General features: G+C 41.2%; 1 protein-coding gene across 2 annotated transcripts in view; it reads right to left on the bottom strand.

The window, feature by feature from the left end:
* The window catches only part of LOC117497961 (histone deacetylase 8), a 34,681-nt gene extending 14,106 nt beyond the window's left edge, over window positions 1–20,575 (bottom strand). Inside the window, exons 1-9 of one of the 2 annotated variants that reach the window (XM_034150003.1) lie at window positions 20,350–20,575; window positions 20,188–20,240; window positions 19,402–19,532; window positions 15,718–15,859; window positions 15,010–15,122; window positions 14,573–14,650; window positions 14,365–14,473; window positions 11,819–11,991; window positions 10,754–10,848 (exon numbers count right to left, since the gene is read on the bottom strand). In XM_034150003.1, the coding sequence (XP_034005894.1) occupies window positions 10,754–10,848; window positions 11,819–11,991; window positions 14,365–14,473; window positions 14,573–14,650; window positions 15,010–15,122; window positions 15,718–15,859; window positions 19,402–19,532; window positions 20,188–20,240; window positions 20,350–20,466 (1,011 nt within the window). In that variant the 5' untranslated portion in view covers window positions 20,467–20,575. The remainder of the gene's footprint in view (window positions 1–10,753; window positions 10,849–11,818; window positions 11,992–14,364; window positions 14,474–14,572; window positions 14,651–15,009; window positions 15,123–15,717; window positions 15,860–19,401; window positions 19,533–20,187; window positions 20,241–20,349) is intronic. The other variant, XM_034150004.1, reaches the window with a different exon arrangement.
* Window positions 20,576–22,380: the final 1,805 nt, after the last annotated feature.

The raw sequence follows: 22,380 nt of genomic DNA, 5'->3' as shown, positions 1-22,380 counted from the left end.
TTGTGAAAGCCTTGGACTCTGAAGAATCAGCAGAAGATATTCAACCAGCCTACAGCAATATTCCTCCAAACATAGTACAATAGCGCTTTCACACCAAGTACTTTGCCGTACTTAGTTCCCAGCACTTAGTTCCCAGCACTTAGTTCCCCCATGGAACTAAAGAGCAGATCGCGTTCACACCGGAATAAATTCCCTGAGGGAAGATTACGCAAATGAAGCCGCTGACGTCACTTCTTCTTCTTCTGCTTTGGGTTTACTGGCAGGCCGCAAACCACTTCACGGCGTATACTGCCACCCGGAGTCCCCGGCCGGAAGTCCCCGGAGTTGGGGACTGGCTTCAGTAGAAGCTGCTGGGACTCCCAGCAGCTTCTACTGAAGCCTTCTGAGTAAATCGCCAGAACGCCGACACCTCCTCATCTCCACCGCTCCCATGCTTTATTTTGTGTTGCCATAAGTTATTCTCTCTCCGTTGGTGCGCTGGGCTAATGCTAATGCTAATAATGCTAATGCCAGCAAATACAATAGCGGCTTCAAAAAACTTTTCAGAGTTTTACGGGGCGTGGTTTTGCAATTCGCCCAGCCAATCAGAAATTGGAACTTTTTTCTCCCCAGGAAAGTACCACCTCTCTAGCAGGGACTGAAAAGGGGGGGAAAGTTCTCATGAACTAAGTTCTCTTTTTGGTGTGAACGCAAAATCCCAGGAACTATCGGAACTAAACGGGAAAAGTACGGGGAAAAGTACTCCGGTGTGAAAGCACCTAATGAGTATTTGTCAGTTTCAAATCTGCTCTGCTAATAATTACGCCGAAAATTGAGCATGACAGTTCATTCTTGACCTACCACATGCAATTAAATCTGCCTCGACTGCTCCAAAAAAAGCTAGAAAATGTAGCTTGAGTTGGACATCGTGTCAAACTATGTGCAAAGATCTGAATCAGTATTACCTTTGTGGTTTTCTTTTGTGTTTTGAAAGTCTTAAAGGAACGGTACGCTATTTTTGCTGCAAGCGTTCGATAAATGGAGGGGTTCTCCAAATTTCAAATGTTTGTGCTAAGCTACTAGCTAAAGGAGATACATTTACTGTCAATAGAATAATAAATGTCTTAACTAAAGGTTTTAATATTTACACAAGTGGTCTCTGACTAGAAGTCGTAGGCTGCAAATATCAAATATGAGACGGCTCCTTTAAGGTGGAGAAATTATTCTGCAAACATCCCATAATGATTTTTGGCTAATTCCACAGACATTATAAATACGAGGGATTAGGGATAGTGGATTTGATGGATGTCATTAGAGAAAAACACACACACCACACACACACACACACAACACACACACACACACACACCAACACACACACACACACACACACACACACACACACACACACACACACACACACACACACACACCACACACACACACACCACACACACACACACACACACACACACACCACACACACACACACACACACACCACACACACACACACACACACACACACACACACACACACACACACGTACGTATGAGCCAACAGGCAGTAGGAGTATTATACTTTGGTGTACTTGGAAGACAAAGACTACTCTGTCTTTGTTTAATATCCGTGTGTGTGTGTGTGTGTGTGAGCGAGAGAGAGAATGCATGCAGTCTGGAGTAGATGAAGGTGTGTGTATTTGTCTGAAAGTCCACAGACATTTGCATGTACAGGCATACCAGCAAATATCCATGGTGTCTCTAAGTGTGTGTGTGTGTGTGTCTCTGTTTCCAATTAGCTCCGATGAGTTTCTGTGTCTTACCTCCGGCCTCAACAGAGCACAACATGAGAGAAGTTACTTAACACACATATACACACCCACAATGTATTCCCATGAACCCAGTGCTCCGTCTCCCGCTGTCCAGCAACACACACACACACACACACACACACGATTATACACACACACACACAGCCTGATCTCTCTTGCTTGTTTGGCTTGGATGACCAGGGGGAGAAATCGAGAGGAAGCGGGGAAGACAGAGGTGCAGACACTCCTAAAAGAAACATTTTCCGATATTTTCGTATAATATTCCTTACACTTTTTAAAGATACAGGGACCAATATTATGAGAGAAAAGGAAGAAGACCGACAAAAATAAATTATACAAGAGACTTAAGTGCAGGATCCAGTGACGCAGTATTTCTACATCACTGGGACAAGGTCACGAGACAGAAAATACCAGCTGACTGGCTCCAGTGTCCCAAGCAGAGACTCAGAGAGATAAATAGTGGAAGGTCTCCGTTTATTTACTTATCTGCCTCAACATGGACCCTCGGGCCATTGCTCACAACTCATATAAGCGTGTTTGTATAAGATACACTGGCCTTGATGCAGATAACGCAAATCTAAACGTCTTTTATTGATAATTCAGAAAGAAAAACAGGAATAATCGCTTTAAAAAAAAAAGAATAAAAAATTATTTCTTTGCCTGGATGTTTATCTTAAAGTGAGATCCCACTGTCTTCGTATGCATGAGCCCATCTGTTGACAGCCGTGTGTGTGTGTCTGTGTGTGTGTTTGTTTTCACAGCGATCAGCAGGAACTCCAGTCATGAAGGATGCGGAGCTGCACAGCGGAGGGGAAAACGTCTCAGAACAACAAATGAACTCTGTCTGCTATCAAGATATCTAATGAATGTGTTCAACAAGGAAAAGCAAAAAAAAAAAAAACGGCTCGATGCCCAAATCTGAGTCACATCGCGCACGTACACCTCCCTCACTCTACATCTGGACTTTTATAGATCCATCATTCAGTTTTCCTTTTAAGGGAAGAAATACTGTTTGTATGCTGCCGAACAATCAGGAGAGGGAAGACTGTGAGATTATATTGAAAGTGAACATTGAAGCGTGTAATGCAAATATGAAACTGGAAATGAGCACAAGATCTGGCAACCTTTCTTTAGGCCGTGGTTTTTTATATTTCCCGTGGTATTAGAGTATTATTGTGTGTACGTTTGTGTGTCAAAAGTATGTAGACTCATCGTAATGGTTGTGTTTAATAAATAAGATTGTGAGAATGATACTGTATATCATTATATCAGGGCGGCAGTGGCTTAGTCTGTAGGGACTTGGTCTTGGAACCGAAGGGTCGCCGGTTCACGTCCCGATCGGACCAAAACAAGTTGGAGTGAGCTGGTAGCTGGAGAGGTGCCAGTTCACCTCCAAGGCCACTGCCGAGGTGCCCTTGAGCAAGGCACCTAACCTCGAAACTGCTCCCTTGGCGCCGGGTACCTGGCAGCCTCTCTGCTCTGCCACCTCTCCTATCTGCATGTGGTTGTGTGTGTGTGCATGTATATCCTCTGTGTTTGTGCATGTATATCCTCCCCTGTGTGTGTAATGTGTGTAAACACAACAGAGTGGGGAAAGAAATGTCCCTGTAAGGGATTAATAAAGTGTATCTTCTTCTTCTTCTTATATACTCCAAAAAGTACTGTTTATCAAATGTCAGTATGCAACTCTGCAGCATAAAAGCTGAAAAAATGTGGTTACATTTTAAGGTTTGACTGTAGCGATATATAAAACATACATTTTTTTAGACAACTCTGATCCAATTAGTGAGAAGTGGGAATAAGTGGGAAAGCTAACTATGAAGTATGACCTAACTGTATGGGTAAACATCAGTTATTCAGATGAAAAAACAACTCCAAAAGGTCGTATATTATAAACACAGAGACACTGGGTTTATGAACATATCTGATCTAATAGGAAAATAAAAGTGGAGATAAGAAAGTGAATGATGGCCCGTCCATGAACTTGAAACACAAACAGACATTAAAAAGACAACTGCAACTCCCCGAAGAGAAACGAGACAGGAAAGCAACGCGCTCGGCTCATTGTTGGAACATCCCAACATCCATCAACACTTTCCCCACCACGAGTCAGATCCACAGCAGCGAGGCATCTGATTAACAACGATTGATAAGAGACGAATGGAAGGGAGCAGGGGCGGACACACACACACACACACACACACACACACACACACTACACACACACACACACAACACACACACACACACACACACCACACACACACACACACACACACACACACACACACACACACACACACACACACACACACACACACACACACACACACACACACACACATCACACACACACACACACACACACACACACACACACACACACACACACCACACACACACACACACACCACACACACACACACACACACACACACACACACACACACACACACACACACACACACACAACACACACACACACACACACACACACACACACACACACACACACACACACACACACACACACACACACACACACACACACACACACACACACACACACTTGTTTCCGGTGATTGAGCCACAAGCCGTGACGGCAGCGAGGGGTAGGACAGGAAGTGGCTGCAGACAGGAAAAGAGGAAGTAGGAAGTAAAGAGGCGGGACGTTTCCCCCGCTGCCAATCTGGGAGCAGAGACGCACTCCCTTCCTGTGTGGCGGTGAGTCGGACACACATTTGTATTTACTTCTGTGGGGAATTAAAGTCAGCCACTGGAAAAACACAGACAGACGCACGTTGGCTGCTGTTTACAAGCGTGTGTATCCGACCAGTTCCCAGAGGTTCTTTGATATCTATTATTATTATTATTACTGTTTGGACAGCAACCGTGTGGTTCTGGATTCAATTTCTGACACAAAACACAGACTTTTTCCACATTTCAAAGTGTGGAAAAGAGGGTGTTTTTTGCATTAAATTGCCATACATGTGTAACACATGCGTCACTTCCGAGCAAAAAGTATGGCTCCGCCCACTTTTGGGGGAAAACATAGCTGTCATTTGAATAGCGGTCAAAACAAATTCTGAAGTTTTTGCCAATCCGATCAGAAATGTAAGAAAACCGTGGATTTTGGGATCTTCAAAGAGCCCGATTACGACGGCCAGTCAGGCAAACAATTACATGAAATCATTGGAAATCGACGATCGGGCTTGAGATATGGTTAAATATAGCAGTTGGCGATCGATGTCCATAGATGAGAGTAACATCTACGTCACTTTACAGCCCCGCCCACTTTTGGGAGAAACCAACGCTGTCATTTAAATGGCGATCAAGCCTGAAGCCACAGAGCTCTTCTTTCACTGTCCATTTTTCTTAGAGGAAGTTCAGAAACTCTGGATTATGTTTTGATGTTTGAGGAGCAATAAACGACACAGCAGCTTTTTGGCATGATACAACAACTATTTTCCGCCTCGCTCATGAGAGTAACAGCCGGCGAAAATTACAGCCTCGCCTACTGAATTTAATTTAACCATATATCGAGCCCGATTGTCGATTTCCAATGATTTAATGTAATTGTTTGCCTGACTGGCCATCGTAATCGGGCTCTTTGAAGATCCAAAAATCCACGGTTTTCTTAAATTTCTGATCGGATTGGCAAAAACGTCAGAATTTGTATTGACCGCCATTCAAATGACAGCGTTGTTTTCCCCCAAAAGTGGGCGGGGCCGTAATTTTCGCCCAGAAGTGACGTAGGTGTTACTCTCATCTATTCTGTCTAAAGATAATGGTGCCCTTCCATGCCATAATCAAGAAGCGCAATGAAAGATACTTGAGGACGGGTCCAACAGAGAAAGCGTTTGGAGAAAAATGCAACAAAATCTCTAACCCTTTCCAATGTCTTTTTTACTTAATAAAAATGAGCATTGAATTTATTGATTGCTGTTGGAATATAAAGTGAATATCTGTAAGTCCAGTGGTTAAAAGCGTAAAAAACGTAATTAAATATTGAAAAAATAATCTCCGTACCTTAGTTTTTAAGTTTCTGATTTAGGAAATGAAGCCTTTTGGAGAGTTGAGATCACTTTTAGTCTCCTGTTAGGGGTTAAAGGTGTTTTATTAAATCTGATTTCAGTGTCAAATACAGCTTTTGGGTTCTTTATTAGATGTAGTTAGGGTACATTTTACTTAGGGTTTGGGTTAGAATCTAAGTTTTGCCCCAAAATACAAAAGCACAGATAAGATTTTGTACTTTTTGACCCCAAATTGAAGTGGTTATTGTGGCCCTAACACTACTCTGGATGAGTCTCTGCATATGAAGCAAATCCAGGTGCCAGTTTCCGTTTTAAATATATTTTTTGCCCACGCAATATGTTCTTAATGGGTGCACGCAGTGGAGACAGGAAAGAGAGGAGCGACAGTACTGTATGTGACGGAGGATATGAGCTGGATTCACACCAGCAGTATTGTGAGGACATGTTCTCTCTGTGCACCGCAGGAAGTTTGGATGTGTGGTTTGTTTTTATCAGAGCAGCGCGGTTGGGAGGAACTCAGCTGCTGGGAAACAACCGAAAACAGAACGAGAGAAGAGGGGGGGGATGAAGAAAGTCAGATGGAAATCTCTGACTGTTTACCAAACACTTTGGAAAGCTATAGCTATTTAAGTTTGACTCCCTTTAATTCTGACAAGCAAATGCTTAGCCTAACAAGCTCTACAAATGACCACAAATGTTCTTAATAATAGGTGCATCTCCCTCACTCCTCCCAAACAAAGAAGGGTCGGATTTCACTCAATTGTCCCTTCAAGGCTCCCTTACAGTCAAGGTTGCAAAGAAAAAACAAAAAACTTGTATCGTGCCTTCCTTTAGTAGATTATAATGAATATTGGGTATGGAATTAATCGGCAGATGCTCCGGTTCAAAATGGGGTAAAACCCATCTATGGATGTCAGTTTTTGACTCGCGACAATGTCAATTAAAAAGGTTGTAAACCAACGTCACCACAAGAGGATACGATATCCAATAACGGCTTTTAACCATGAAAATACAAACTCAGAACAGCAAGAAACCTGCAAGTGCATTAGCTTCAAATAAGTCAAACCATTGTAGGTAATAATATTCTATTTAAAGGTAGGGTAGGTAAGTTTGAGAAACCGGCTCGAGATACACTTTTTGTTATATTCCATGGAATGCTCTTAACATCCCGATAGCAATGAATATCTGAAGTGCTTTGACAAAAAATACATAAAAAAATATCATCTGTGGAAGCCGTAGTACTGTAAAAAGCACGACCAATCATCTGAGCCGGCCCGGCTAAAATAACTGGATGGCCTACCTGCCTGTCAGCCTTCCATCGGGGCACAAACTTATCTCGTGCCCTCATTGGTCATGTGCGCGTTCGTGTGTGTTGGAGGAGGGGCTCTGTAAGGAAGTGGCAGATTTTTTCCAGCTGTGTATTTTCAAATTCTAGCGATCTCGAGCTGGTTTCTCCAAAATTACCTACCCCACCTTTAATATTAGATTTGAATGGCAGTGGAAACAGGTGGGTTTTCAGTCTACGGCTCAGCATGTGACTTTCTGCAGTCCTGATATCAATAGGGAGCTAGTTCTCTCATTTTGGAGCGAGGACAGCAAACAGGCAAACAAATACAACAAATAAAAGTCTTCCTTATTTCGTGGCATGACACTCTTCTTGTGTTTTTCCATCATAGTACCTTTCTTTGAAGCCAGATATCTATATCCTCAAAAATGTGTTCGCGAATGCAAGAACGCATAAAGCTAACTTTCCTAGACTCCCAGATCAAAAGGCACAGCATATCAAACGCTACAGATGTTCTTGGAGAAGCCGTAACACAACAAGTAGGACGGACAATTTCTTTAAGGGAAACAAAACAAATACATTTATAAAAAGGCAATCCATATGCCCGGCGTCCAATCAGAGACTTTAACCGGCCTTTTGACCCCTGTGGCTATTCTTAGGAAGCCCCGTATTGTTGATCCACTCACAGATTGGCTCCAGTGCGATCACAATGGGGGGTCAATCAGGATCAGCTAACCGCTAACAGACAATACAAGCCGACCGGGAGGGTTAATGACTTTCGACCCGGCGGCTCGAGTCCTGGTCTGAACCACAAAAGGAACGTTTACTGGTGTTTGCATAAGATATTGGAGCATAATAAGTGTTCATTGTGCGGGTTATCTGCAGTGTAATATTTTGTCTGGTAATCAGGGAATATTACAGCACTATTGTTGATGTGACTGGCCCGCTGTGACTGATGTTTGTGTTTTTTAGACTACTATATTTAACCTTTTAGACATGGCAGAGACGGAGCACATGCCCTCTTGGGTACTGAGGAAAAAATATAAAGTTGATTTGATACTAAAAGGAAATATTTGAAACTAAATCAAACCAACAGAAATATGTTTGGCTCGATATCTGGGAGATTCGAGCAGATAAAACAAACTAAAACGACTGATTTTCCAAGACTAGATGAAGCATTATTTATTTTATATACAGATATATGTCAGATAAGGACATTTATTTTAGTTTCCCATAAATCCCTTTATTTGGTGAAGCTTCCTAAGTGGTAGTTTCCCATTTGTTTTGGTGGAAATTCATAATACAATGAAACGCAAAAAAAAAAAAAATGCTATATAATGGGCCAGTACATTATCTGACTGTAATGAATGTGGTTTTTGTCTACAGTAGAGCAGACGGTTGGACACACACACACACACACACACACACACACACACACACACACACACACACACACACACACACACACACACACACACACACACACACACACACACACACACACACACACACACACACACACACCACACACACACACACACACACACACACACACACACACACACACACACACACACACACACACACACACACACACACACACACACACACACACACACACACACACACACACACACACACACACACACACACACACACAAAATGGGTACAAAGGTAGTTTTTGTTCCCCGTGTCGCTGGAACTTTAGCTTTGCTTGGTCATCATGGATAAATGCCCCTCTTATCGAGCACAACGGGCACAGACGGGGCCACTCACACACACACATACTCACACACACTCACACACACACAAACACATATCCGTGTAAAGTTGTGCAGTGGTTTAGCAGAAAATGACCTTCAAAATAGATATATTTTAGCTTATAAAATGGTAAAAGAAGCCGATAAGGATTTTAATAAGCCAGTTTGGGAAAGTGATTGCGTGTGTATGAGTGTGTGTGTGTGTGTGTGTGTGTCCTCGTCTTCATCATCTGCGGCAGCTGCCCGCACTGATAGTTGCTTTGTTTTCAGTGAGTGCTTCTTAATGAGGTCAAAGGCTATGTAGGGCCATTGGACGCTGACAAGGAGAAACAAGAGGCACCTTCATCACGCTCGGAACACACACTCTCGCGTAAGACACACACATGTACACACACACTCGCAGCTATTCATTACATTTGACCAAGACAAGGTCCAAAAATCAGTAGCTGGAGAAAGAGACTCTTTGTGTGTGTGTGAGAGTATCGGCGCAGGAAGACAGACGGCTGAACTGATTTCTATTTGCAGAGAGGATGGCTCTATTTGATTAAGCAGTTAGCGTAATGAGAAAATCAGCGCTCACACACGTCCTCTCTCTTACACACATAAATCATCGGGATGTTTTGCTTCCTTGAGAAGGTAAACCCGAGAGTTTCCACTCACATCTCAGTCGGTTCATTTGTTTACGTTCACTATATGACCTTATTATGGGGAATAACAACATTAAGCTCAATTTAAAGTGTTTATGGTTTACTGCGACGTGATTGGTCCAATCAGCGGCGGTCTAAATGTTGTTAATGGCACTCGTGGAAAGTAACTAAGTGTTTGACATACTTAAATTGAGTAAATATTCTACTTTAGTCCACTAAATGTATCAAAAACTCATAGTTACTAGCTACTTTTCACATATAAAAACACATGACATATTTCAAATATGATGCCGTACTGAATTACTAATATACCCAGTATTTTAGTACATCATTAAACAGAAAACTTTAATATTGTGCATACTGTGTACTTGTAATACTTTAAGTACAATTGTATGATAATACTTCTGTACTCAATACTTGTACCTTTACTTGAGTAGTTCCATTTTATACTACAACTTGCTCTATTGTACTTTTTACTCCACTAGATTTATCAGACAGCTTCAGTTGCTAGTTTTTTTAAATTGTATTTATATTATAAGCTAATAAATAATCACTGACTGAGATATAACTATGGGTTAAGATATCCAGCGGCAGTGTATACAGTAATTAAAATGAACTCCACATATAACAATAATCCAGTGGTTTAATTGATATGATTCTGAAATGGGAGTACTTTTGATACTTGAAGTATATCTCAAAGCTACTACTTTTGTACTTTTACAGAAGTTACATTTTCATTTTAGGAGTTTTACTTTGCAATAGAGTATTTTCAGAATAAAGAGATGCACTGATTAGCCTTAAAGACATTTTGGTTCATGCACAACATGGTGAACTATGTGAATTGAAGTGTAGATTTCCCCTTTAATGACGGCACAATAAAAGTCCCCCTTGATGCCAGAGGAGATGGAGAGACTGTTTGATGAGGCAGACAGAGAGGAACTGTCAACACTCGAACCCTTCTCTCTCTCTCTCTGCCTCACACACACTGCGTCTGAGTCACCTGCAGACAAACCCCTTTATTGAGAAGCAGGCGGCCATCTTTGATTAGCAGGAGTGACTCAGCAGACAGTGAACACAAGAGGGTGTGTTTGTGGGGGTTTTTATGCGCGTGTGTGTTGGCCTGCGATTCTGTGTGACAGTACGATGAATGGGCGTGATTGTGCTCATGTGGGAATATGTGTGACTGTGTGTGTGTGTGTGTGTGTGTGTTGTCGTACCTCGTGGTCCGGTATCTCGGAGGAGAGAGTCTTTCCCAGCACGGCGGCCGTCAGGTAGGTCCAACATCGGGCCGTGTTAGCCAGGTTATAACCTCCTGGAGAGGCACATCAAAAAAAGATCCTGAAATACTTTTATTTCAAATAGATCTAGTCTTATGATAATCAAGTAAATAATAGGGTTGATACTGTCTATTGATTTGGATTGATATATCGATTCAACAACCCATGATGCTAACAACAAAACATATCATCATCTTCAAGACACGTCCTTATTTTGAAATTCCTTAAACATGAGAAATGTTGCTCTTTATAGTTTTTTGTTGAAAGGAATAAATTAAATAAATAAACAGGACAGAAATTGCACTTTGAAGTTAATTTATTTGTGTTTAACTTTTCATGTAAATGTTAGTAAGCGTCCAGTTATAAAAGTGTATGTGGATTTAAGTCGATTTTTAGGAGTTTATATCAATGTGACTGATGGTGTTTAATGGGCATATGACATCGTCTCAATATCGTCTAATATCAATAACAAGTCCCTGATTTCAAGTGATTCTAAATGTTACCGTGGCAGATAGAAAATCATATCAATTTAATATTGTATTGTGTAAAAACTAGTGATTTACAGCCAAAAGAACCAGAAGCTCACAAGACACATTATTAAGTCAGAAAAGTTTCCATCCCTCTCTTTCTCTCACACACACACACACACAAAGTGAAGGATGAAGAGAGGATGGTTTTGGAGTGAAATCAAGAGAATGACAAGAAGGAGAGGAGGATATAACGGAGGGAAAGTATGTAGGACAGAGAGCGAGGAAGAGAGGTGGGATTGTAGTTGAGGAAAATGGCTTCATTGTGTCAGAGAAGTAGTAGCTATCATCTGGCCGAGGGCTGAAGGGCCTGGAACAGAGCATGGTGTGTGTGTCCGTGTGTGTGTCCGTGTGTGTGTGTGTGTGTGTGTGATTCTCTCCAACACTGTAAGTTTCCCCTTTGTGGGTCCAATAAAGGTATTTCGGATTCCAATTCTGACAAAAACCCACAGGGGTGAGGATAATAAACGCGTTGTACCTCCTCCCAGCAGCAGCGTGGGTAGCTGCCACTGCAGGACGTGCTGCAGACACTTGCCCACCCCCACTGGGGTCATGTTGAAGGAACACATGGGGTCCCCCGCCATGGTGTCGGCCCCCAGCTGCATGACCATGGCCTCCGGGTTGAACTGCGCCCGCGCTTCCTGCATCACGCTGGGGAACGACAGAGAGGTAAACATGTCAGGAACCGCTGATGATGCACAGTGACGCATTTCAGAGTTTAAACACCTACTTGTTCTCGTGTGTGTGTGTGTGTGTGTGTGTGTGTGTGTGTGTGTGTGTGTGTGTGTGTGTGTGTGTGTGTGTGTGTGTGTCCATGTGTATGTGTGTGTGTCCATGTGTATGTGTGTGTGTGTATGTCCATGTGTGTGTGTGTGTGTGTGTATGTGTATGTGTGTGTGTATGTCCATGTGTGTGTGTGTGTGTGTGTGTGTGTGTGTGTGTGTCCATGTGTATGTGTGTGTGTGTGTGTGTGTGTGTGTGTGTCCATGTGTATGTGTGTGTGTATGTGTATGTGTGTGTGTGTGTATGTCCATGTATGTGTGTGTGTGTCCATGTGTGTGTGTGTGTGTCCATGTGTATGTGTGTGTGTGTCCATGTGTATGTGTGTGTATGTGTATGTGTATATGTCCATGTGTGTGTGTGTGTGTGTGTGTGTCCATGTGTATGTGTGTGTGTCCATGTGTATGTGTGTGTGTGTGTGTGTGTATGTGTATGTGTATGTGTGTGTGTGTATGTCCATGTGTGTGTGTGTGTGTGTGTCCATGTGTATGTGTGTGTGTGTATGTGTATGTGTGTGTGTGTATGTCCATGTATGTGTGTGTGTGTCCATGTGTGTGTGTGTGTGTCCATGTGTATGTGTGTGTGTGTCCATGTGTATGTGTGTGTGTGTGTGTATGTGTGTGTATGTGTATGTGTATATGTCTATGTGTGTGTGTGTGTGTGTGTGTGTGTGTGTGTGTGTGTGTGTGTGTGTGTCCATGTGTATGTGTGTGTGTGTATGTATGTGTATGTGTATATGTCCATGTGTGTGTGTGTGTGTGTGTGTGTGTGTGTGTGTGTGTGTGTGTGTCCATGTGTATGTGTGTGTGTCCATGTGTATGTGTGTGTGTGTGTGTGTGTGTGTATGTGTATGTGTATGTGTGTATGTCCATGTGTGTGTGTGTGTGTGTGTCCATGTGTATGTGTGTGTGTCCATGTGTATGTGTGTGTGTGTGTGTGTGTATGTGTATGTGTATGTGTGTGTGTGTATGTCCATGTGTGTGTGTGTGTGTGTGTCCATGTGTATGTGTGTGTGTGTATGTGTATGTGTGTGTGTGTATGTCCATGTATGTGTGTGTGTGTCCATGTGTGTGTGTGTGTGTCCATGTGTATGTGTGTGTGTGTCCATGTGTATGTGTGTGTGTGTGTGTATGTGTGTGTATGTGTATGTGTATATGTCTATGTGTGTGTGTGTGTGTGTGTGTGTGTGTGTGTGTGTGTGTGTGTGTGTCCATGTGTATGTGTGTGTGTGTATGTATGTGTATGTGTATATGTCCATGTGTGTGTGTGTGTGTGTGTGTGTGTGTGTGTGTGTGTGTGTGTGTGTCCATGTGTATGTGTGTGTGTCCATGTGTATGTGTGTGTGTGTGTGTGTGTGTATGTGTATGTGTATGTGTGTATGTCCATGTGTGTGTGTGTGTGTGTGTCCATGTGTATGTGTGTGTGTGTATGTGTATGTGTGTGTGTGTATGTATGTCCATGTGTGTCCTGCTGAAGTCCTTGTTTCAGGATAAAATATAACAAAATGTTAATAAATCAATCAATCAAAAGCCAAATCACCCTCTTCATCCACCAGGTGCACTGAATACCAAAAACCACACCCAGGTGACAATTACAGGAAATTACCAAAACAAATGTGTGCAGTCTAACCAAATAATGATCATAATAGGAATAATAAACAACAGCTAAACAAACATTGTGGCTCCCACAGCACAAATAATTTGATATACTGCTGCTCCAGAAATAACCACTAGCTAAAATAATCCCAGAATCCTTCACTTCTAAAACAACAACACATTCTTTCCCCGAAAATTGAGAAGTTACATTTTTCAAAATCCAATGAGTCCTCAGTTAGATTAAGGAAGAAATCCCCCTGCTGAAGTGTCCTTGATAAAACGCTGATAGTGCTTTTGCTCCAAGGCACTGCTCTACGTTGGCCCTGACCTTTGACCTCTGGGTGGGGAACATAGGATTACTCTGAAGGGATCCTTGAGGAGATGGGGGAATTCCTAATACTTTACTCTCTCTCTGTGTGTGTGTGTGTGTGTGTGTGTGTGTGTGTGTGTGTGTGTGTGTGTGTGTGTGTGTGTGTGTGTGTGTGTGTGTGTGTGTGTGTGTGTGTGTGTGTGTGTGTGTGTGTGTGTGTGTGTGTGTGTGTGTGTGTGTGTGTGCTGTGTGTGTGTGTGTGTGTGTGTGTGTGTGTGTGTGTGTGTGTGTGTGTGTGTGTGTGTGTGTGTGTGTGTGTGTGTGTGTGTGTGTGTGTACCTGGTAAAAATCTGGTAGTATCTGTCGTCCTTGATGCCGTCCTCCAGTGGGACGTTCACGGCGTACCATCGTCCTTTACCCAGCCCCGTGTCACACAGGTCCCCCGTACCTACACACACACACACACACACACACACACTTATCTTACACTGTCTCACATTGCAGGTTATCTTGTTAAAATGTATTGTGAGTGTCTGTGAGGAAGGACCTGGGAAGAAGCCGGGGGAGAACTTGTGAAACGAGATGGTCATGACTTTGGATGTGAAGCTGAAGGCGTCTTCCACACCTGAGAGAGAGGAGAGGGAATAATTAATGACAGAAAATGTGGAATATCTGGGTACTTTATCAGAGTTAGAATCAGAATACTCCATTTAAACCTAAGTTGTTAAAACGTGCACATTGTAGAACATGTACAATACAAACAGTTGTGTATTAGCTATAATACGATATGAATGCTACATTGCTCAGTTCAAAAGGTTTGGCTGCTCATGGTGAAGTTATAATAATATGATTCAACCTGTTCACCTTCACCTGGTATCGCTGTAGGTTTCTCAGAAAGGGGAACTTGTGTCACTGAATTTCCACCTGATAATGAATATGATACATAAACCGATTTAAGTTCTGCTTTGTTGTTAGAGTGCGTACCGTCTCCATGATGCAGATCCACGTCCACATACAGAACCCTCTCGTACTTCTCCCTCAGTTTGAGGATTCCCAGCACAGCATCGTTCACGTAACAGAAACCTGACGCCTCATCCCTGGAGAGACAGAGGGGGAAATAAATAAACCTGTGAGCTTTGAGAGTCTTTTCCTGCAGCGCCCCCCTCAGGCTGTAAAATGACATCATCAGAACGTTAACATGACATCATCAGAACGTGACACCATGACATCATCAGAACGTTACCATGACATCATCAGAACGTTACCATGACATCATCAGAACGTGACACCATGACATCATCAGAACGTTAATATGACATCATCAGAACGTTACCATGACATCATCAGAACGTGACACCATGACATCATCAGAACGTGACACCATGACATCATCAGAACGTTAATATGACATCATCAGAACATGACACCATGACATCATCAGAACGTTACCATGACCTCATCAGAACGTTATCATGACATCATCAGAACGTTAACATGACATCATCAGAACGTGACACCATGACATCATCAGAACGTTACCATGACATCATCAGAACGTTACCATGACATCATCAGAACGTTACCATGACATCATCAGAACATTAACATGACATCATCAGGCTGTAACAGGAACTGATGAGGACTCTTGTATGTAGTTAGTAATGTCCATATATTTTCTGTCTGAAGACTTACTTCTTGGCGTGGTGCCAGCCTCCTGCCCAGTTTACAGACACTTCACACTTTTGGTCCATCAGACACTGAGCTGCTGTCAGTGTAGCGCCCCCTACTGCTGCCGCGTAGTCATAAATCCCCTCCACCACGGGACAGTCGTAACCTGGACAGAGAGAAACACATGAAAAAAAGTTAAATGGTAAATGGACTGTACTTATATAGCGCTTTATCCAGTCTTTTAAGACCCCTCAAAGTGCTTTACATACTACATGTCATTCACCCATGCACACCCATTCATACAGAGCAGTGTACCCTACCTAGAGTAGGACCTAACATTCACACACCGTTGGCCATCGGGAGCAACTCAGGGTTAAGTATCTTGCCCAAGGATACATTGACATGTTGACTTAAAAGATAATTGCTGGAGTAATTTGGCTGGCAAGATCATTTTTATCCTTTAAAACGTACTTTTTAAAGACAGTTCTTTTATGTAAATCACTTCTTCTGTTTCCCTCATGTTTCCTTTTATTTATTTGTGTCTTTTATTGCTTTTTCTTTTGAGTTTTATTATATGTAAAGTCATTTTTAGCAGTGTTTTTAGACAACTGCAACATAAATCAGGTTTTTATGATCAAAATATGCAATTGAGTGGGGTGGGGAATCTCCGGCCTCTGGGCCGTATACGGACCGCGAGACCATTTGGTACGGCCCTCGAGGTAATTAATTAACACACGCAAAAAAGAAAAAAATTAAAGAAATCTAGACCGCAACATAATTAAACAAGAGAGTGCCTGTTTTTCCTGGCCAAGGTCAGGTTCCTTGAACACAACACGAGCCTAACGTGTCATCACGTGGTATTTGTCTCGTCTGACAGCGGTGCAGTTCTGACGGAGAGCACCAGAACGCCGCTCCGGGCCGGCACTTCAGAAATGGCAGTACCCATAGAGTGGCGAAGTCCCTCCCCTTCCGGTGGACCTCCATGGGACCTTATTTCGGAAAAATTATGTATTGAAGTCAATGGAGAGAGAAAGATTATCTTTCGATCCCGTTTGAATTGTGCCACGAATTACACATATGATGTTTGTCAATTTAAAAGATAATTTTGCAAGTCAAAAAAAAAAAATGTGTCGTAAAACTGTGAAGTAACACATTTGTTTGTGTGAAACGCTCAATGAACTACATCTCTGGTCTCACAGAACAACACACGTCACCAAGATGGCCGTCACTACTGTCAACAAAACGATTGGCTACCCTCACTATCACCACAATGAAACACGTCCTGAAGAATGTCATGCAAAGCTGCCTGCCTGCCTTCTCTCTGAACTGCCTGGTCGTTTTAATGTTTAATGTCAACCATTTGTGCAGATAGCATGAAGTAGAGAAGATCGCTAGCGTTAGCGTTAGCATTTCTCCCCCGGGCTTAAATTGTGTATTATAGAATGATCACACCGGTGACAGTACTATTCAAAGGGTTCACGAAATATGACTACTACTATTACTGTTTAACATGTTGGGTTACTTCATGTTACTTCATGTTAAGGCTAATAAAAATGACACGGCTGTAATGCTAACTAACGTGCTAGCTACTAGCTAGCTTGATCCAGACACTCCTAGTCCTTTCATCAGACGGGAACATAGACTGTATATATAAAGTCGGGAAGACGGGAAGCGAAAGAACGAGCAAGACCCATTGCTGGTATAATAACAACCTGGTACTAAGCACACAGGCATCTTGTTAAAGTTATCTTATCTTAGCGGAGGAAAACAATCGTGACATCACTTGCGCGACTCTGGGATTTGTAGTCTTTCTAGTTACGTATTTTTCATAGTCTTATATTTCAACAGTTTTACGACAAACTGTGACTTTTTTGACATGGAAATGGTTTTTTAAGATTGACAAACATCATATGTGTAATTCATGGCACAATTCAAACGGGATCGAAAGATAAGTTTTCTCTCCCCATTGACTTCAATGCATAATTTTTCCGAAATAAGGTCCCATTACCCGGAAGTAAGTGGGCGTGACTTCGCCACTCTATAAGGAGCCGTACACATGCCGCAGTTTTTGCGTGGCTGTGTCTTTAGTTGAAAGCCCAGTGGCGTCTGTTCATCGGTCATACTGATCATACAGTCAATTACTTTGTTGTTATTAGCATCTGATTAGCTAGCTATGCTAACGAATATAAGAAGCTTCTACGACCAGTGAGGTAAAGGCACATCTTGATATGATCATTATAGTTATAAAAAAATAAGAGAATAAAGTAAACAGGTGTAAAATACTATATGACAGTAAAAGTTGTTATTAATAAACAAGAATACAGTTTGAGAGGGGAGTGATTTGTGAAATATCCATAAAGAAAAATAAAATCTGCTTACAGTTCTGTTTCATATGGATGTTGAGAGATGTATCCATAGATCTCTTCATGTTGCTCTCAAAGTGCACCAGATTGATGCTTTTAACTTCAACATTTAAAAAAAAATCTTCCCGGAGCCCCCTAGAGGAAGTTAGGTCCCCCCCCCCCCTTAAATCATGTCCACATGGATAGGAAACTAAATACATTTGCACACATCTTGTGTCAATATCTTTCTGTTTTGGTGGTCATGCCACAACCGTGCACGTGCATGCATGCGCGAGTCATGGTGAGATATCTGGATTAAGAGGTTGCTTTTTCTTTGCACAGCATGAAAGAAAGGCCAAATGAATGGGCTGTGATTTTAGTATTTTTAAGCAGAGGTCAATAATTTGTACGGCCCTCGGAGGATGTTGCAAAAATTGAAATGGCCCTTGAGAGGAAAAAGGTTCCCCACCCCTGAGTTAAATAAACAATAAATAAATAAAACAGAAAATATATGTGCATAGATTTTCAGTTGATTTATCTATTTGAAGGGCTGGGAATTAAAATAATAAGGAAGTAGTTAGATGGAGAAATGGGAAACAGAGGAGAATGAGAAATTAGACAAAACAGACATGGGTGAGATAATAGGAAATGAGGGAGACAGAAATTAGGGAGGTAAGTCAACATTATGGATGGAAACAAAAGACTGATGTAAAATAAATGACAGAGAGACATTTCTCAATCAAGACGGAAGGATGAACCTGGGAGAGGTGTGCAGAAAACAAAAGGAGGAAGCGACAGAGGGATCAGTCGAGGACATCAAGAGGAGCCATGAGGGATGGGGGCGAATAACAACAAGGAGGGAGACAGCTAGGGAACGAGTCAAGGAAAGGAAAACAAGGAGGGTGAACTTGAGGATTGGTCTGAAGTTAGAAAAGTAAACTTGAGAGAAGCATGGGCTGCTCCAAGAACAACAAACCATGGTGGGATTTTTAAATAATTCCCACCCGATTAAGGGTTAGGTGAGGTGAGGGTGTGTTTTATCTGTATTGCAATCTCAAGCAAAGTACAAAAACAATGTGAAAGGACAGTTAGTTGCTATGAAGATTATACTTTAGCTTAGGGCACTGAGAAGAAAAGTTACCCTTAATAAAGCTGTTATTATTGTTTTTGAAGCTTGTGTTATAGTGCCCCCTGTTGCCGACAAAGCAGAACTGCATAGCACTTCTCAAAAAGTCATATAGCAGTAATTGTTTCCACTTGAAACCCTCTATTTTTCATCTAATGCTTCCATAAATCTGTCTGTAGTGAATGAACAGATTCTGATAACAAATGGGATTGTGTAGAGGCTCTTCGTGGCTCTTCTCACCCAGGCCGTAGTCTCCGGACTGCGGGTCGTCGTTGTCTCCGTCCTGGCTGATCTTGTGAAGATGCTCCAGGTAAGAGTCTGTGTGGAACTTGGCCATGTCCTCGATGGTCGCTACCTGAGGTTTAACGACGCTGCAGGGAAGGAAAAGAAAATAATATGAATGGTGCATGCTTTAGTGTTGTATAAGCACACAGTGGTAGAGGAAGTCTTTGTCAATAAAAATCCAGTGACAAAAAAGCCAAAAGTAAGACAGCCACACCTTAACAACATTCAATATTTAAGAAGTATTTGGATTACAGCTATACAGTAGGTTTTGTGTAATTTTATAGAAGCTTTTACATTTTTCTTTCCAAAAACATCCATGATATTTACTGGGAGGATGAATAGACTCTTATGTGGTTGTAAGGGATGTGGTTAGGGCAGCAAAGTGTAATCCTGAAAAGACTGAGGTCGTTTTACAAGGAGTTAGCTCCACCTAAAAAGATAAGTAATAAGATCAGCTTCAAAATAGTAAATCAAAGACATTGACTCCAGTTTGACAGACACATCAGTTTCCTTCAGAACATCATGGTTATGTTACAAAGTTAAATTAGTCAATTCAAAAAGTTATTTATCAGCATCCACTTGATTTTAAGGAGTACTTTTAAAAGGTTAGCACTACAGGAAGCACCTAGGTAAACATACTTGTTCGTCTGTGAAGCAACCTTATGTGATGCTATTTCTCTGTTATTAAAATGTGTTTTAATAGCTCTGTTAAACTAAGAAACCAACATTAGCTTCACTCACCTCATGTGTTTAAGGAGTCCGTAGGCTTCTATCAGTGAGTGGACCATACTTGCCTGGAAATGAGCAGAGAATTACATTTAAATATTGAAAATGATAACAACAAAGCAGAACCAGTGAGTAAAACGCCTCACAGTGAACTAACGTTTCATGAATGTAACTCACCCTGTTTGGTACTTTGGATAAACTATCGCAAGTCTGGATGTATTCCGGGCTGTAAACATAAGCCACCTTCCGCTTACAGCTGCTGCTGTCATCATCGCTGTCTCCGCTGCAACTCATTTACGATGAATTAAAGATATTTAAAGGAGAATAAACGGAGCTAAAAAACAATTTACAATGAAGGGATGCAAGCGTCTTCTCCAGTGTGGTGTTACACCGTCAACAGTCGGTGTAACACCACTACCGGTCTGTTAGAAAAATATATGACGATTAAAAAAATAAAAATATATACATTTATATTATGATTTGTTATCAATTTAAATATTTGTACTGTTTTTGACAATTTTGGCAGTGAATAAAGGGGAGGAATTCTTCCTAACGGTCAGAAATTTGAATCCAACGGTCCGAGTTCGGACGTTTTTAAAAGTAGAACGTATGAGGAGCGAGGAGCATTCTGGGATTTCTTGTAGTCTTTTCACTTTTTGTAATAATAGCTTAGGTTTTAAAAGTGTTTAAGTGCCGCTTTAGATTAATTAAGGCCACACTTTCATATTTAATGCATTTAAAGTTAATTGACTTTGGTTGATAAGGTTTATTAAAGTTTAAAGTATGTTTATAAAATGTAGGCAAATATATGACGTCCTTGCTTTTCGCTAGAGGACGCTAAAAACAGTGGTTTTATTTTTGTATTCATTTATTCATTTACAAACCTAGATCAGAAACATAGATCAAATCAAATAAACTGAAATTGAAATTACAAGACAAAACAAAAAAGAAATTGCTGATTTGTAGTAACCACATTTAATTCACATTGACACAATATTTTCTCCTTATTTTATTAATCACTAACCATCTAATGCTGGATTATGCATGTGTAAAACCTCTAAATGTGCTTTACAAGTTGGAGAAAGGCTGTTTCGTTCTGTTTTTAATTCAGTTTACTTCCTAGTTCAATTTGACAGCACACAGTTATGCACTTTTGAGCTTTTATATTATTCTTAAATATCTGTAATGATGTACAAGTTTGATGTATGACTTTAATTCTGAGTACAATAGTGTGCAAACTACATTCAGTGGAGTAACCTACACTAGTGTCAAGTTATTTACAACAATTAATAGCATTTCCGGTTCAAAACTCAAAATAAAACATGTATTATAACTGATACCAATGAATACAGTGAAATTAAAATGTATTTGTATGTATTTATTTATATAAAATAACGTGCATCAGAGACACTATTCATATTTGTTTACAGTTCATTTTAAGCGATTTTAAACAGTTTTAGAAAGGGGAAGCTTGGCCCTTTCCACTGCAATAAAATAATAGAAATTGGTAATTTAAAAAAAAGATACACCTCCCAGATAGTGGTCTACAAGGTAATGTATACTATTAATATTCTTATTAGTATTAGTAGTAGTAGTAGTAGTAGTAGTGGTAGTAGTAGTAGTAATAGTAGTGGTAGTGGTAGTAGTAGTAGTAGTAGTAGTAGTAGTAGTAGTAGTAGTAGTAGTAGTAGTAGTAGTAGTGGTAGTAGTAGTAGTAGTAGTAGTAGTAGTAGTAGTAGTGGTAGTAGTGGTAGTAGTGGTAGTGGTAGTAGTAGTAGTAGTGGTAGTGGTAGTGTAGTAGTGGTAGTAGTAGTAGTAGTAGTAGTAGTAGTAGTAGTAGTAGTAGTAGCAGTAGTAGTAATAGTAGTGGTAGTGGTAGTAGTAGTAGTAGTAGTAGTAGTAGTAGTAGTATAGTAGTGGTAGTAGTAGTAGTAGTAGTAGTAGTGGTAGTAGTGGTAGTAGTGGTAGTGGTAGTAGTAGTAGTAGTGGTAGTGGTAGTGGGTAGTAGTGGTAGTAGTAGTAGTAGTAGTAGTAGTAGTAGTAGTAGTAGTAGTAGTAGTAGTAGTAGTAGTAGTGGTAGTAGTAGTAGTGGTAGTGGTAGTAGTAGTAGTAGTAGTAGTAAGTAATAGTAGTAGTAGTAGTAGTAGTGTTGCCTATATATTGTGGAAGAGGGACTGCTCAGAAAACAGTGCATCCTGCCAGCATCCC

This window comes from Trematomus bernacchii, unplaced genomic scaffold (genome assembly GCF_902827165.1).
Source record: "Trematomus bernacchii unplaced genomic scaffold, fTreBer1.1, whole genome shotgun sequence".
NCBI classification, from domain to species: Eukaryota; Metazoa; Chordata; class Actinopteri; order Perciformes; family Nototheniidae; genus Trematomus; species Trematomus bernacchii.
Note: the sequence above shows the minus strand (reverse complement) of the source record. Positions and strands in the feature narration are given on the sequence as shown.